This window comes from Orycteropus afer, unplaced genomic scaffold, assembly GCF_000298275.1.
Source record: "Orycteropus afer afer isolate SDZICR_OR568_19922 unplaced genomic scaffold, OryAfe1.0 scaffold00124, whole genome shotgun sequence".
Taxonomy (NCBI): Eukaryota; Metazoa; Chordata; class Mammalia; order Tubulidentata; family Orycteropodidae; genus Orycteropus; species Orycteropus afer.
In genome coordinates, this window is record NW_006921711.1 from 7,018,082 (window position 1) to 7,034,729 (window position 16,648).

The 16,648-nt window shown below is 50.1% G+C and overlaps 1 protein-coding gene across 1 annotated transcript in view; it reads left to right on the forward strand.

Annotated features, from left to right (window-relative positions):
- TTC7A (tetratricopeptide repeat domain 7A) overlaps nucleotides 1–16,648 on the forward strand; it is a 159,963-nt gene that overhangs the window by 94,990 nt on the left and 48,325 nt on the right. Inside the window, exons 12-15 of the mRNA XM_007944399.1 lie at nucleotides 4,810–4,927; nucleotides 6,492–6,549; nucleotides 7,857–7,929; nucleotides 11,448–11,608. Of these exons, the coding sequence (XP_007942590.1) occupies nucleotides 4,810–4,927; nucleotides 6,492–6,549; nucleotides 7,857–7,929; nucleotides 11,448–11,608 (410 nt within the window). The remainder of the gene's footprint in view (nucleotides 1–4,809; nucleotides 4,928–6,491; nucleotides 6,550–7,856; nucleotides 7,930–11,447; nucleotides 11,609–16,648) is intronic.

The following is a 16,648-nucleotide window of genomic DNA, read 5'->3' on the forward strand; positions in this document are numbered from 1 at the left end:
AAGTATATGTGAACTGCTGTATGAAAAGTGAATTTACTCTGTAAATCTTCACCCAAATCAAAATAAAATAAAAAAAAAAAGAAATGTTGTTATGTGCCATCGAGTTGGACCCAACTCATAGCGACCCTTCCTTGGGTTTCCGAGGCAGTATCACTACGGAAGTAGATTGCCCCATCTTTAAAAAAAAAAAAAAAATTAAAACAGACTATCAGAGGATATGTTCAAAAACAACATTTGAGCATATTTCCCATGGTAGGGATGAATACTGTGGCAGTGGGTAGGTGGTCTGGTGGTTGTATGTATGTTTGTACATGGATACATACTGTGGCTGGGGCCAGAGAACTTAAACAGCCCCGTGTAACAAAATGCCCAGTGCTGCAGAGACACTGGCTCATCCCAGTAAAGAGTCATTCCTTTTCCATGACTTAAATGAGACATAAGGAGCCAGGGAGTAGTTATTCCCTTTCTCGATTCCAGGAGGGTCTTTGATGTCACTTCCTAATTTGTCAATGAGATTGTATAGCTGCCGGAAGTAGGTACCCCACTCTGGTGACACTTGCCACATCTTTTAGACTGAGACTTAAAAAAAAAAAAAAAAAGCCTGGAAGATTAAACTATTTATGTGTGTGTGTGTACATATACATATCATACCCACCAGCCACTCCTCGGAAGGAATATTGGGCAATCTACTTCCGTAGTGATGTTGTTGTTACGTGCCGTCGAGTCAGATCTAACTCCACGGCACAAAACAACAACAAAAAATAATAATAATGAAAAAAAACAGTTGTCATGGAGTAGATTCTGACTCATGAGAACGCCATATGTGTCAGAATAGAGCTGTGCTCCATAGAGTTTTCAGTGGCTGATTTTTCTGAAGTAGATTGCCAGGACTTTCTTCCGAGGAGCCTCTGGGTATACTCGGACTACCAGCCTTTGGGTTTGCAGCCAAGTGTATTTACCATTCACAACACCTAGGAACTCCATAATATTAATAGTTTACATTTATTTGAGCACTGCCCTAAGCACTCACTGTGGCTTGTCTCATTCAACCCTCCCTGCAGCCTTATGAGGCAGACACTCTTGTTATCCACATTTTACAGATTAGGGAACTGAGGTGCAGCAAAGAGAAGTGACTTGCCCAAGGTCACACCACTAGAGAATGACTGAACCAAGATTTGAGCCCAGGAAGTCTGGCCCCAGAGCTTGTGTTCTTAGCTCCTAGGCTACCCTGCCTCTCTGGGTGGAGAGTTTTATTCATGGCAGCTGGTTCTGGAGTTGGGTGGGATTGTAGTACTTCAGAACTATGTATCACTCTCAAGGGCTTGAGGACACCCACTATTGTCTTAGAGGAAGGGGAATAGGGTCATTTTGGTTGTGATAGCATTTGCCTCTGCTGTTGACTAGTTGGTGCACCCATGTGTATTACTATGGTGTGCTATCTCTTATTTTTTATTTAAGGCAAATGCATACACCAGGCTTAGAGACCATATTAAAACTACCCAGACAGGTCTGGCAAGTACTGGCTGAGAAATGCTAACCACTTGAGGTTCAGAGTGAGCCAGGAGCTGAACAAGCTAGGGATGTACATTTTCTCTTTTTTAATCTCAAGGGTGATGAGGTCTATGATGTGTATGAACTGTCAAGTAACTTCTTCCTGTGTGCCTGTATTTGCTGAGCATGGTTCCTGGCCCCCTCTCTACATGGGCTGTAGGAAGCGGAAGCTGGCGTTTGCAGAGTCTGAAGGACGCAGCCGTGGGAGGGGTGTCTATGCATGGAGTGTGGTAGATTTCTGGATTCTTTTTATAACTTGTTCTTGGTGATTTATCAGAAAGCTTGCTCCTGTTTAAGTGGAGCGTAATAACTCCATAAGATAAGTTGTACCAGCAGTGGGACTACAGGCATACCTCCTTGTATTATGCTTTGCAGTATTGCATTTTTTTACAAATTGAAGATTTGCTGCAATCCTGTGTCAAGCAAGTATGTCAGCACCATTTTGTCAACAGCATGTACTCACTTCGTGACTCTGTGTTACATTTTCATAATGTATTTCACACTTTTTTACAGTGCTGTTGCACAGACAATAGACCACAGTATAGTGTAAACATAACTTTTATATGCACTGAGAAACCAACAAATTTTTGTGACTTGCTTTATTGCAGTGTTCACTTTATTGAAATGGTCTGAAACTGAACCTGCAATACCTCTGTGTCACGCCTGTAGTAGGAAGAAGAGAAGATGCTGTCTGCTTGCTTACCTCTCCCCTCTGTCATGTCCTCACCCCTTGTCTTCCCCCTGCCATGAAGCCTCCTTCTCTAATCCCAGCCATGCAGTTACTTACTCTTTCCTTGGAGCTCCAACAGCACCACACTAAACCAAACCAAACCCACTGCCATTGAGTCACCTCCAACTCATGGTGACCCCATATGACAGAGCACTGCTTCATAAGGTTTCCAAGCCTATGACCTTTATGAAAGCAGATTATCAGACCTTTCTTCCTTGGTGCCCTGGGTAGGTTCAGTCCACTAATCTTTAGGTTAACTCTTACTTGAAAATCACTTGTGCCACCCAGGGACCTCAGCACCACACACTGGAGCCTTAATTAAGAGCCACATTGTCCTACATGACTAGCTCTGGTGAGGCTGTGGTTGAAGCATCAGACCGTTAACCAAAGGTTGGCGGTTCAAACCCCATAGCTGCTCTGCAGGAAAAAGGTAAGATAGTCTGCTTCCATAAGGATTTATAACCTCGAAACCCCATGGGGCAGTTCTATAGGGTTGCTATGAGTCAGAATCCACTCACTAGCATGGGGTTTGGTTTTGGTTCTGGTTTTGTCCTGCATGGGTGGCAGGAAGGAAGAGGAGTGATTAGAGTGGGAGGGCCTAACTCTCCATTTTGCAGGTGAGGACCTTTGAGACACAGAAACTAAGTGTTCCTAGTTCACAGCTGTCAGTGCCGAACTGGGATGGGACCTGTATCAGAACTGTACTCCATGCTGCTGTCGTATTCAGGCTCTGCTTTCAGGCTCCCAGGAGCTCCCCTAAGCCCCACTGGGGTGGGTGGATGGTCCAGGAGGCATGCTTGGTCCTACCATGTGGCTTAGGCTGGGCAGCAGATAGCTGTGGGGTTCCCCCACATCATCAGACTCAGTCCTTGAGCCTGATGATGATAAAGTGGCTTAGTCTCCCAGATTCCTTCATCCTTCCTTTCAGTGACCAGCATACCAACCTGGAGGCCACCTGCTGCCCAGGTTGGCAGTGTGAGCTCCACCACAAGGGGGACTAGAGGTCTGCCCTGGTCAGTTGTCGTTGGTGGCCTGAGTAAGAGGTTGTAGTCAGCTCCACAGGGATCCACAGCCGTAATTGGGCAGCCCTGCCCACTGTCTCTCTCTAGGCATCAAGCTTTATGTCCTGTACCTTGGCTTTTTGTCCTTCCTCTCCGAACAGTGGGCTCTAGACTCCTGCACTGTTTGTACATTGCTCAGTATGGTGGACTCAGCCCAGCTCATATCCATTTCAGGATATCAGTTCCACACTCCAGGGCAGTATCCACTGGGCAGGGCAATATCCACACCCAGGTGTGGCCAGTGATCAGGTCCACACAATGCATAGAGCTTCCCCTCTGCTTCCAGAGGGGGCTGAGGAGCACTAGAGTAGGAATGGGCAGCACTGGCTTTGAATCTCCTTGCCAGCTGATTACTTCATGAGCCTTTGACTATGAGGAGACACCTGTGTGTTGGGGGGCCGGGGGGGGGTGGTGGCTCTGCCATCTGGCGGCATGAAGGGTTTGGGTGGGATTTGTGCGGCCCCTTGCTGTAGTGCAGTGCAGATCTCGGGGATGGAGACAGCATCCTGCCCTGCCTGAAAGCTGGTGTTCTCAGTGACAGGAATGCTAGCACACTGCCACACCAGGCATGTGGACGGGTGACATTTCCCAGGGCAGGTGGGAAGGTGGGGGTGTTTCTTGTGGGCTGTGAATGGTCCCAGTTGGGGCTTTCAGCTGTCCCCTGACTCCATGGCTGGCCTGGGAGTACTTATGAGGCTTCCTCGTGTGTGCCCCGCTCTCCATGTCACATGTTGTGTATGATGATGGGTCACATGTGACCCAAGCCAGTTGGTCACATTCCAACTGGAACAGTCCCTCTGCTCCCAGGACAAAAACAGCCCCAGGCCTTTTTCCCCTGAAAAGTTTGAGCTCCCTGTCCCAGAGAGCAAACATACAGACGGAATCAGAGTGGCAGCCTGCTGTCTCTGCAGGGCTGGCTGTGTCCAGCAGGGCAGAGGGGCCTGAAGGCCAGTCCCAGTGCCCTGCCTCCCACCCCCACCCCCGCTTCCCTGTGCTGGGGAAGGCAGGAACAGACCCTGTAGCCCACAGAGGCTAGATGAGGAAGGAAGCTGCACAGACTGGCATGGTCTGGGTTTCATGCTCTCTGCAGAGCAAGCTGTGGGGTCCTGGGTTCTCTGGGGCAATGGAACTTTTCCCTGTTGATGTTGCTCCAGCCTGTGAGAGGTAAAGCCCTGTGACCTTGATTTCTGGTGGAGGAAACAGCATTGGCCGTTCCCACAGTAGTTGGGTGGCCTTGGACAAGATGCCTGGCCTCTCTGGTCATGCATCCCACACGTGAGGCTCTCTGGTTCTGTCTACACTTGCCCAGTGGCATCCTGGGCTGCAGGTTGTGAGTTGTCTGCCATGCTGAGGCACAGGAGTTCAACTTCCCTTTCCTAAATTGCCATGGAGGGCCCAGGGCTGAGCAGGTGGCAACACAGAGCCCAGCAGAGCTTTCCTAGTGACCTCTGGCTCTCCTTTTTGCAGCTGGAGGAGGCTGAGCATTTTGCCATCATGGTGACTGACCTTGGCGAGGAAGCTGGGGAATTCCTCTCCAAAGGCTACCTGGCACTGGGTCTTACCTACAGCCTGCAGGCCACTGACGGTGAGTGCCAGGCCTTGGAGGCCTCTGCCTGGGGTGACTCTGGCTTTGAAGTCAGACTGCCTCCAAGGTCTCTCATCCCATCACACACACCCCCAGGCCTCGATCCCTCATCTGTGCCTTCCACTCTGCTGGGGTAGATGTCTTCATTGCACATGGGCACACAGGTTAGCCCCGTTTCCAGTCTTGCTCAGGCTCTTTCCCTCTCAGATGTGCCTTCTTCTCTTTCTTCCATGGATCTAGTTCACTCCACCCCTTAAGGTCCAGCCCCAGTATCTACAAAGCCCATGCCGGTCTCTGTACCTGTTGAACTCCTGTGGCATTTTCAGTCTATGCTGCACCCTCAGCCCTTGATCCCCCAGTGTCTTCACTACAGCTCACATAGGTCTGTCTGGACCCAGCACTGCTGTGAACTCTAGACTCTTTTAGTCCCCTTCAACACATAGCATAATGCTGGGTGCATAGTAGGTGTTTCATCAGCACTTGTGGTTGACTGATACCAGAACCTGGTGTTCTCTTCCAAGCCCCACCAGCCCCCCTGTGTCTCCTGCATCCATCAGGCAGCCTCCCACCTACTTTTGTATCCTTGTGGCGTGAGGGAGAGGGAGTGATGGGCCCCCTCTCAGAGCAAACCTGGAATAGGAAGCTGGCCCTACCCACATTTCCCCATTGCCAACCCCAGGAAGCAGAGCTGTATGTACGGGGGCTACTCTGCACTGGGCCTCAGAGGCCCTGCACAGCAAGCATTAACAAAGGCTACTCAGTGTATGGAGCAGGGAGGAAGAGGTTTGAGTGATCTGGGTGCAGTGCCAGCAGTCTGTTCTTTAGCAGTGGGCATGGTTTCTTCAGGATATTGCTGAACCCCTCACTCTGTGCAAACCCTGGAGAGGGAAAACCTGGGTGTCCACACATTGGTTAAGTGAAGGAGACATTAGTCCCTTTGTCAAAACCTCTCTTTGATCAAAAGACTCTCTGCCTTATGTCTGAGAGGTGCTGTCCCAGCCCTGCCCCCAAGCAGTGACTCAGCCTGCTGCGTGTTAGAAGTAGGGCTGTGTTATAAGCTGGGAGATCTCGCAAGCATCAGTATCTGGGCCCCACCAGCAGGAAGTTTGGTCTGGTCTGGGGTAAGCCTGGACAGCAGTCATTTAAAAAACTTTCCTACGTGGTTCAGCGGGCAGCCTGGTTTGTGTTGAAGCAAGGAGCCTCGTGAGAAAAGAGAACACGTGGCCAAGATGAAGGTGGCAGTCTCTCTCAAGGCTTGGGCCTCCTGAGGGTAACTCTCTTGTCACAGAATGCTTGTGGGCCCAGGTTGCAAAGAAGGTAGAGGGTAGAAGGAACGGGTCTGCCCAGAAACATGTTAGAAGACTGGGCTGGACAGGAGCCCCAGACCTCCCTCAGTAACCAAGATGGTTACAGTCAGAGCTGCTTAGGTGCAAGCATTTGCCAGACAGGGTCCCGATGGGCCTCTCCCCACAGGGCTTGCGTGCTCTGACTGGAGTGCAGGGGGAGGGCTGGGGTAGCACCCCTCAGTAACCCTCATGACTGCGTTCCATCCTGTCTCCTGCAGCAACCCTGAAATCCAAGCAAGATGAATTGCACAGGAAAGCTCTACAGACACTGGAGAGGTGAGGAGATCTGGGCTCATGCAGAGGCCTCCCTTTTGAATTTGGTGGCATAAGGTATTACATTCACATGCTCAATCTCATTGGACCCACTGGCACAGAGCAGATGTTACTGTCTCCATTTTACTAATGAGGAAAGTGAGGCTCTGGGAAGTCACATAAGGAGCAAAGACAGGCCTTTACCATTGGGCAGGCAGGCTTGAGACCTGGTGCAGGCTCTAGACCATCTGCCTTCAGCACTGGTGGAGCACCCACCCTCTGCTAACACCCGGGCACAGTCCCTGCTTTCCCAGACTCAGGGCTCTAAAATGGCAATAATGACCTTTATTTATCTCATGGAACTGTTAATGTGATAATTGCATGAGATAAAGTAGGAAAAGCACCTTGCACAGTGCCCTGCACATAACAGCATCTCAAAAAATAGCCTTTGCTTCCCTCCAGTCTCTCCCAGCCCAGACATCACTCTCCAATCCCAAGCCCTTACAGAGGTGTCCTGGCAGGTCAGGGTCAGGGAGAGGGCTGAAAAGTCCCTTGTCCAACAACTGCCTCCCTCAGATCTACCCGTTGGTCAGCCTGATGCTTACCAGCTGTGTGATCTCCCTCCCTCTCCTTCCTCTGCCTCACCATGTCCTCTCTGGGCCCCTCAGTGTGCCTGCCCTCCTCAAGCACTGAGGCGGAGGCATTGCTGGGTAACCACCTAGCCTGGGCTCCTTGTACCACCTTGCTTGGAGCACGGGACACATCCCTCCTCTGCCTGACTGGCTCTGCCTCTGGCTTCCTTCGTTGGCTCTCAGGCTTCTGAGAAAATTCCACTCTGGGCCAAGTTTCCACCCCTCAAACCCAGAGGTGAGAAGAATCCAATTCTGGCTGGCCCCGTCTGTGCTCCTGAGGTCTTCCCAAGCACATCACCCTCAAGGAGGTGTTCTATCTTGGGAGGAATGGGGACTATAGTGAGGCAGGCTATTGCAGGCTGCAGGATGCACAGAGGAGAGCGGTTGGTCCTGCACAGTAGCCTTTGTATATACACTGTGTCCCCTGCCCCTAACCCACCTGCTTCTTTCAGGTCTGCTACCCTGAGGGCTGGCCTCCCAGATGGTCCACACACACAGCCAGCATCAACCCTCTCAGAACCCTGTGGCTTTCTGCCTGAGCTATCATCTCCCACTGGGCGCTTATCCAGGGTGGGCCTGGCAGGATTCCCCCATGTATGCCCCATAGCACCTAGCACAGGGCTGGCATGCTGAAGGACTATGTCACACATGGCTGCTAGTCCCTTGGTGCCTGACATGTCACTACCTGTCTCCATATAGGGCCCAGCAGCTGGCACCTGACGACCCCCAGATCATCCTCTATGTCTCCCTGCAGCTGTCCCTCGTCCGACAGGTGAGTAGCCACTATGCTTAACCCCCAGGCTCCTGGGTGCTATTGATTGTCTCCTGGCACTGTTACCTGCCAGCTGTGTGACTGTCTGCAAGTGACTTAATCTCTCTGAGCCTCTATTTACTTAATCTGTAAAGTCCTCATACTGCTACTAGTGAGGATTAAGTCAGGAAGTACAGGTAAAGCCACTGGCCCATGGTGGTGCTCAAGAAGGGATTACTATATGCCCTCCCTTCCCTCATAATATCTGTCTCCTGAAAGGTTGACAAGTGACCATGACAGGCATTTGTTTGCATCCTCACCTTTTGCTGAGCTTTCCACAAGGGTTTAGGGAATAGAGCTATTGGCCCATGGAACTGTTTCTGGATGGGACTTCTCATTTACCACAATGCTGTTCTCTGACCCTGTGGACACCATTGCAGGCCTCGTCCACTGGGGTCAGATTAGGGTCTCCCACCTGCTGACCACCTCCATCCCACTGTGACCACTGTAGACCCACAACTCTAGGCAGCCTTCCTTCTTTCCCAGAACTGAGCAGCTGAGCTGTTGGACACCAGTTTGTCCATGGACTGAGACCAGATAGCTGCTCACCCAGAAATGGGCCGGGGCTCTGCCCTACCCCAGCCTCCAGCCCTTTAGTATCTCCTGTGCTTTCATGTATGCCATTCGGTTCCAGGTCAGTGCTCCATGCACATACCCAGCCTCCAAAACAAGAATTCCTAGGGGGCTTTTTCTGACTTTGACCCAGTGAGTTCTGGCCTTGACACCTTCCACCTGCACTTCCTAGGAAATGGGCTGAGCCCAGACTGTTGGAGCGAAGCCAACAGAGCTCTCCATCGACTATGGTCAGATGAAGGGTAGCATGGCTGGTGTGGGTGGCTGCTGTATCCCCAACACTGGCCCATGCGGCCTTAGCCATCTGATGAGATAGACAGCCTTAGCCTCATCAGAGACCTGAGGGAACTGAGGCTCTGGTGAACTCAGTTAACTTATACAGGTTTACACAAAGTCCATCTTTCCCCAGTGAGGAAAAAAACACCTCAGTCAGCTTTATGTTCCCCAAGACCTGGCCCATTTGGAGATGGGATAGATGGAGCCTTGTTCACCAGCCAGGAGGTTGGCCTGTGTCTGGTCAGTGTCAGCTTTTAGCCTCTTGTTTCATCTTCAGTACACTGAGCTGTATCCTCTGACTCCAGGATTTGGGCCCTCTGTGTAGTTGTCTGCATCATTTCCCCTCAAGCCCTGCCTTTGGCCTGGCTCTTCTCGTTGCACAGTTATTTTCATTGCTGGGCCTCTTCCCCCTCACCCCACACCGAAACCCTTGCCCCTGTGCCTGTGTCTGTCCTATTCTGTTTCTGAGTCACTCTGCCTCCCACTCAGGGTCTATCTCAGCCAGTTTTCTCCCCACTGGCCCTTTGTCATTTGCTGCTTCTCTCCCTTTCTCACACCTGCCTGAATCACAGTCCCTCTTCCCCACCCCTCCTTTGTCCCCAGGCTGCCCCCGCCTGTCCCTCCCCCATTTCTCACTGTGCCCACCCACCCGGCGCTCCTGACTTCTAGATCCTGGTCATCATTGGACCAGGCTCTTTGTGCCTCTCCCCTTCTAACTCCAGAATGCATTCTGCTCAGGTGCTCTCAGGAGGATGGAGTCCCTGAGACTGCTTCATTTCTAGTCCTCTGTAAAAGAGCCAATGCTTTTCTTGACAATCAAGTGAATGACAAATCTTTGGTGATACATTTTTAAATATCTTTAATTATCTCTGATGAATGGCATCCATCCCCCCAGGGGATGGTTGGCCAGGCCAGTGGAGCCTGGTGCCTGGTTTCCTTGGGGACCTCAAGTCTTGGCAGCCTCAGGGGATAAAGGGCCCCTGCATGGACTCTAATCCAGGCCTGCGTGGTCTCTGTGGCCTTCCAGCCCAGTCCTTCCTAGAGCATGTCTGGCTGCCCTGAGCGGTGATGGCCCAGAAGAATGGGGTCCATCCTGGCCAAGTCACCAGAGCCTGATCCCTGTAGGAGAACTCTGGACCTGGCACTAGGTGTACTTGGGAGAGAATGAAGAGAATTTTGTACCAGGAGTGAGGGGCTGTGTCCCACAGGTCACACAGGACTACTTAATGAGCTATGGCACTGACAGAAATGTCTAGCCTGTCATTGAAGAAGAGCTTGACATTGGTGACTGCCAAATTTTTTTTCCTTAATGTTCCCCTGAATGCTGCCAGCATACCCTCTTACGTGTGCCATAGGCTGGGCCACACAGAGTGGGGCAGCAACCCCCCTGGCTGAGCAGTAGGTAGGTGGTGATGTTAAAGGGTAGGATCAGCAGTGAGAAGAGAAGGGTGTCTGGGGTCATCTTGGGACCCATGGGGTGTGGATATTGTGCCAAGAGTGGTGTCTCCAGGAAGGAATTATTGAACTATACTCACTTTTCGGACCCACCTGTGAGCAGGGGCCCAGTGTTGCAAGGTGGTGGCTGATTGGGGCAGGTGTGTGGTTTTAACCTGAAACACCCTCCCTAGGGGATGTGGCTAGGGAGTTGACAGACCCACTGACCCTGTTCCTTCCTGAAGACTGGGCTCACAGCCATGAATGCGCATCCTCAACATCCTCAGGGGCTCTTTCCGGTGGGATGCTGGGGTCCCACCAGGCAGGGATGACTGGAGCAGCGCAAGGTTCCCTCTCTGCTGAGCCTACCCCTTGGCTCACTGACCGTGCTCTCTGGAGCAGCAGGGGCTGCCCTCTTTCATGTAGAGCTCTGAGAAAGAAGGCAGATAACCCAAACCCCTGAAAGCTGAGACTCATAGTGGCCTCTGGTCTCTCCCCACTGCTGTGAACTCTGCCCATACCTACTAGAATGGCTTGCCCAGGCCACACCCAGGAAGACCCCTGCATTGGCTTCTCATTGCCTCACAACCAGACCCTTCCCATGCAGCTTTCCTGGCCCCATCCAACTGTCAAGTATTTGAATGTGGGCAGGCCCCGCACTGTGTTCATGTGAGAGGCCTCATCTCTGGGCACCGTATCTCTACATGTCTCTCTGTCCCTGGTCAGGATGCACCCCTTGCCTGGAGCAACCCCCCTTTTGTTACTCCCTGCTCTCAGGGTAAGATTATTAACCATAGCAGCAGAAATCCAGGACACCATTTGCACTCACAGCCTTGGTGGCCACTCCCTGCAGCTTACACTCCTCCAACTTAGGAAATGCTTCCTAGTGTGCACTCAAGTCCTTTGTGCTGCAAGTAAACCTGCCCTTCTCTGTTCCTGAGTGGGGATAACAGCAGCTCCCTGGGCCTGAATTGGGATGGCAAACTCCCTCCTTGCCATGATAATTGGGTTGGGGGATGTGGGCCTTGGGCTGTATCAGAGCTTCGTCCCATCATGCCCCCAGTCCACAGGGTGTCACTTAAATTGAGTCTGATGTGCCCTCCTTGTCTGGACCTGCCGCCAAAGTCCTGGGGCGGGGAGGCGGTGTGTGCTTTGCAACAAAGCTCAGTCACTGAGCTGAGGGATGTCTTTGGCAGATCTCCAGTGCCATAGAGCAGCTGCAGGAGGCCCTCAAAGTGTGCCGGGATGATGCCAACGCCCTCCACCTGCTGGCACTCCTCTTCTCTGCCCAGAAGCACTACCAACATGCTCTGGACGTCATCAACATGGCCATCACTGAGTACCCTGAGAACTTCAAGTGAGCAGGGCCCTGTAGACACGCTGGGCTGGGTGGCTGGATGTTATGCACATTCTGCCCTGCCGTGAGCATGTCCTTGGCTAGAGAGGCAGGGTGGAGGGACTATAGGATTGCAGAATGGCTCCATGTTCTGTATCAGGAGGTACCAAGTGATGGTCTCTGTGCTCCTATGTGCTCCGTGGGGGGCTGTTTGGATAGCAGAGAAAAGTGTACTCAAATATATGGCTCGGGTTGCTTCTACTGTGCCCTGGGATCAGCATTTGAGCCTCATGAACACATCATCTAGTGCAACTTAATTGTAACATTGACACAAATAGCAATGAATGGGATTCTAAAGTAGGCTGGCCTGGCAGAGGTCAAGTGAGTCATCTCCTTACTCCCAAGCAGGCTGGCTGCTTCTGCTCTGTTGGCAGTTGGGGGAGGGAGCTGTCTCTCTGTCCTCACCCCCATTCCTACCCCTCCAGCTCACATCTCCCATGCATATCTTCTTGGAATAGGGCTCTCTGAGTTGCCCTCGTCTCTGGCTGCAGTGGGCAGGACAGGACTAGACCCTCCACATATGACCTGCTGTCACTCAGACAAGTGATGAGGAATGCCTTAGTTTCCTAATGCTGTTGTAACGGAAATACCACAGATGCCTGGCTTTAAAGAACAGAAATTTATTTTGTCACAGTTTAGGAGGTCAGACATCTGAATTCAGGGGACGCTCTCTCAGCTGTGGGGGAAGATCCTTGTCGGTTTCTGTAGCCCCGGCGTCCCTTGGTTCCTTGGCAATCTCCACTTGGCATCTGTCTTTCCTTCATTTGTGCATCCTTCTGTGTCTCATCTGCTCTTTTTCTGTCTCAGAAGTGACTACATTTGGGCCATCCCCTACACTGATATGTACTCATTGACATAACAGAGAGTAAACCTATTTGAAAACAGGACCATGTCCACAGTTATGGGGTTAGGATTCCAACTGATACTTTGAAGGGCCACAATTCAGTCCATAACAGGGAACAAGAGCCATGCTGGGGCAATTGAGGCAAGAGGTGTGTTACTCTGTGAGGAGGAAATAGGGGGTGGTTGTCTTGATTTCTGTCCCCTTCCCCTCAGGAGCAGGTCACTGGGTGTAACAGGCCCTTTTTCTCTGACTTCTGCGATCCTAGGATGAGGACCCCTCAGCACCCTCTCCCCCACCCTATTCCTCCTTGGAGTCTGAGGGAAGCCCACTTAGAATCAGCCAGAGGCCTCCCTGCTTTAGAAAATGAGGAAGAAACCAGAGTCTTAGTTTTCCTGAGAGCTGACAGTCTGGTGATGTTAAACAAGTGTGTCAAGAATTAAGGAAAATTAGGGTACTTCTGCTGTGATGGGTGATGAAGGGAGGCTGGAATTGTCCTAGTCCAAGAAGTTTCCTTCCGTTGGGAACCATCCAACTCTGCCCATCCTTGGCCCACCACAGAGAGAGCTTACCATGGTTTTGAGTCAGGCTTTCCTGTGCCCTTGGCCTCCTTCAGAGAACACTCTCATTGTTTTTTTATGCATACATATATAATTAATGTTACTTGTTGTTGTGAGTATACACTACAAAACATACACCAAGTCAGCAGTCTCTGTGTGTATGATTCAGTGACACTGATTATATTCTTCAAGTTGTGCAACCATTCTCCCCCTCCTTTCCTGAGTTGTTCCTCCTGCATTAACACACACTCACTGTCCCCTAAGGGTCCTATCCTATATTTCGAATTGTTGTTGTCAATTTGATCTTGTATAGATAGACCTTGAACACAGCATCAGGATTGGAGGGAGACTTATTAACAACCTGGGATATGCAGATGACACAGCCTTGCTTGCTGAAAGTGTAAATGACTTGAAGTACTTACTGATGAAGATTAAAGACTACAGTCTGCAGTATGGATTACATGTCGACATAAAGGACACAAAAATCCTCATAACTGGACCAGTAACAACCTCATGATAAATGGAGAAAAGATTGAAGTTGTCAATGATTTCATATTACTTGGATCCACAGTCAACACCCATGGAAGCAGCAGTCAAGACATCAGACATCATGTTGCACTGGGCAAATCTGCTGCAAAAGACCTCTTGTGATAGTTGGAGCTGCATGTCAACTTGGCTGGACCATAATTTTGTGTGGTTTAAGCAGTTGTGATGTGGGTTATTCCCACGGTGGGATCATATGTATATGTTTTCAGCAGCCAATCCATTGAAAAGGAGTTTCCCTAGGGTTGTGGCCTGCTTCCAATATATTTATGGACATCCTAGGAAAAGAGACACTCTTCTGTGGATCAGGATCCTGTTGTGCTGCCTACAGCTGTCTGTGAGTGAACAATCCACCATTCAGCCTGGAGATCTTGGATTCATCATTTGTTGGAGTCAACAGCTGGTATAGTGCCTGCCAACCTTGAGCTTATCAGCCCCTGCAGCTGCATGAGTCAGCAGAAGCCTCCAGCTTGACGTTTGATCCAAGGACTTGTCTGAAAGTACCATGGACTGCTAAAAGAACTAACAGATCTGTCCTGGAGGAAGTGCAGCCAGAATGCTCCTTGGAAGCAAGAATGGCCAGACTTCGTCTCACCTATTTTGGTCATGTTGTAAGGAGGGACCATTCCCTGGAGAAGGATGTCATGCTTGGTAGGGTGGAGGGTCGACGAAAGAGGGGGAGGCCTTCAACGAGATGGATTGATACGGTGGCTGCGATGATGAGCTCAAGTATAGCAGGGATTGTGGGGTTGGCGCAGGATAGGGCAGTGTTTCGTTCTGCTGTGCATGGGGTCGCTATGAGTCGGAAACGACTCGACGGCACTTAACAACAACAACAACAACAGAGACCCCATCCTAACACAGTGCTGAAGATCAAAGATGTCTCTTTGAAGACTAAGGCGCCCCTAACTCAAGCCGTGGTATTTTCAGTTGCTTCATATGCATGTTGTGGTAGCTAATGTTATGTGTCAACTTGGCTGGGCCTGGTTTTGAGTGGCTGGGCAGTTGGATGTAGTTTTTCCCCATGGTAAGATTGGTAATCAACTCCATGGTAGATTCTACTGGAGCAGATGAGTTGCTGCTTTAGGGATGTGGTCTGCTTCCAGTAAGAAGCAACTTTGAGGAAGGTCTCCAGCTTATGGTATGCTTGAATCCCGCCTGTAGCTGAGTTGTTTTTCAGTAGCTTGCCGTGGTGTCTGCTGATCTTAGGACTCTTAATGGACTTGAATCAGTGGCCTACCATGTGGTTTGATAATAGCAGGACTGTGCCTTTTCACTTATCAACATTGGGTTTTTCAATCTCAGCAGCCAGCAGCTGCCTGAGTGAAGAGATGCCTCTAGCTTCAGTGGGCCAGGAGCTGGAGGCAGAGCTGAAGCCCAAGGTTGAAGGGCTTTCACCCAGCCCATAGATCTGGCACTTTGCACTCAGACTTCTAGTCTCCAAAACTGTAAGAGAATAAACTATTTGTTCAAGCCACCCATTTGTGGTATCTTTTGTTAGAGCAGCACTAGGTAACCAACCAAAACACGTGAAAGCTGGACAGTGAATAAGGAACACCAAAGAAGAGTTGATGCTTTTGAGTTGTGATGTTGGTGAAGATTACAGAAAGTACCATAGACTACCAGAAGAATGAACAAATATGTTCTGGAAGAAGTGCAACCTGAATGCTCCTTGCAAGCAAGAATGGCCAGACTTGGTCTCATCTACTTTGGTCATGTTGCCAGAAGGGACCATTCCTTGGAGAAAGATACCATGCTTGGTAAAGTGGAGGGTCAGCGAAAAAGGAGAAGACCCTCCACAAGATGGATCGACACAGTGGCTGTGATGATGGGTTCAAGTACAGCAAGGATTGTGAGACCAGCGCATGACTGGGCAGTGTTTTGTTTGGTTGTATGTAGGGTTGCTATGAGTTAGAGCCAACTTGACGGCACCTAACAACAACAGATAGATCTTAAGAGCACAATGCTCAAGGCAGACATTCTTTACCAGTTAAGCTAAACTATTTTTTGGTTTTAAGAAGGCTTCAGGGGATATTTTTAAAGGTTTAAAGATTATCTCAGACCAATAAATTTATGCAACCTCCACAGCTCCAGAAAATCTGGGTTCCATGAGAATTTAAAATTCTGTTTTGCATTTCCCTCTTTTTGATCAGGATTCTTCTGTAGAATCTTTGATTAACATATTCCATGATGGTAATTGGCACCATCTAGTTCTGGTCTCATGGCAAAGGAGGCCGTTGTTCATGGAGACATTTAGCAACACATCCTATATCCTCCTCTTGTTCCTGACTCTCCTTTTTCCTCTGTTGCTCTAGGTGAATAGAGACCAAGAGTACCTCGACTGGCCAGTTGCAAGTTTTTAGGGCCCCAGACACTGCACTGTGAACTAGGAGGTAGAACAGAAGCACTGAACACTTACTAGGCCAATTAGCTGGGATGTCCCATGAAACCATGACCCTAAACCTCCAAGCCAAAGAACCAGATCCCAGGAGTTGTGCATAAGTAGCCTCGGCAGCTACTCTTTCTGTGTGTGTGTATGTCATTTTTGTAAATATATCTTCACACAGCTTTTTCCAATTCAATTTTTTACAGGTGTACAACTTATTGACAGGAATTGCAATAATTAGCTGTGCGATCCTACCTTTAATCAATGTGAGTTTTCCATCCATAAACCAAAAGTCAGTACTCCATAAGCACTGCCATTGGTTTTGATTGTGAACTTACTGGAGAGCTGAGGATGATGTGGATGGCCTCCTCCTCACCAAGGCCTCTGAAAGATACTGTGAGAGTGGCAGTGTTTTCTGGCCATACACTCCCCAGTGTGCCTCATATGAGGGGAGCTTGGGAGTGGGAGCTCCAATGAGTTAGGCTGAGGGTGGGCGTTCATCCTGTAGGACAGCCTGGTCTACAGCCCCAGGATCCTTACCCTAGTTATCTAGTAAGTACTTACTACTTTCCTGGTAGTACTTAACTTTCCAGAGCACCTTGACTCCAGACCCTGCCCACTCTCTCCCTGTTTGAGCCAAATGTAAGCAGGAGTGATGTGTGGCCCATACA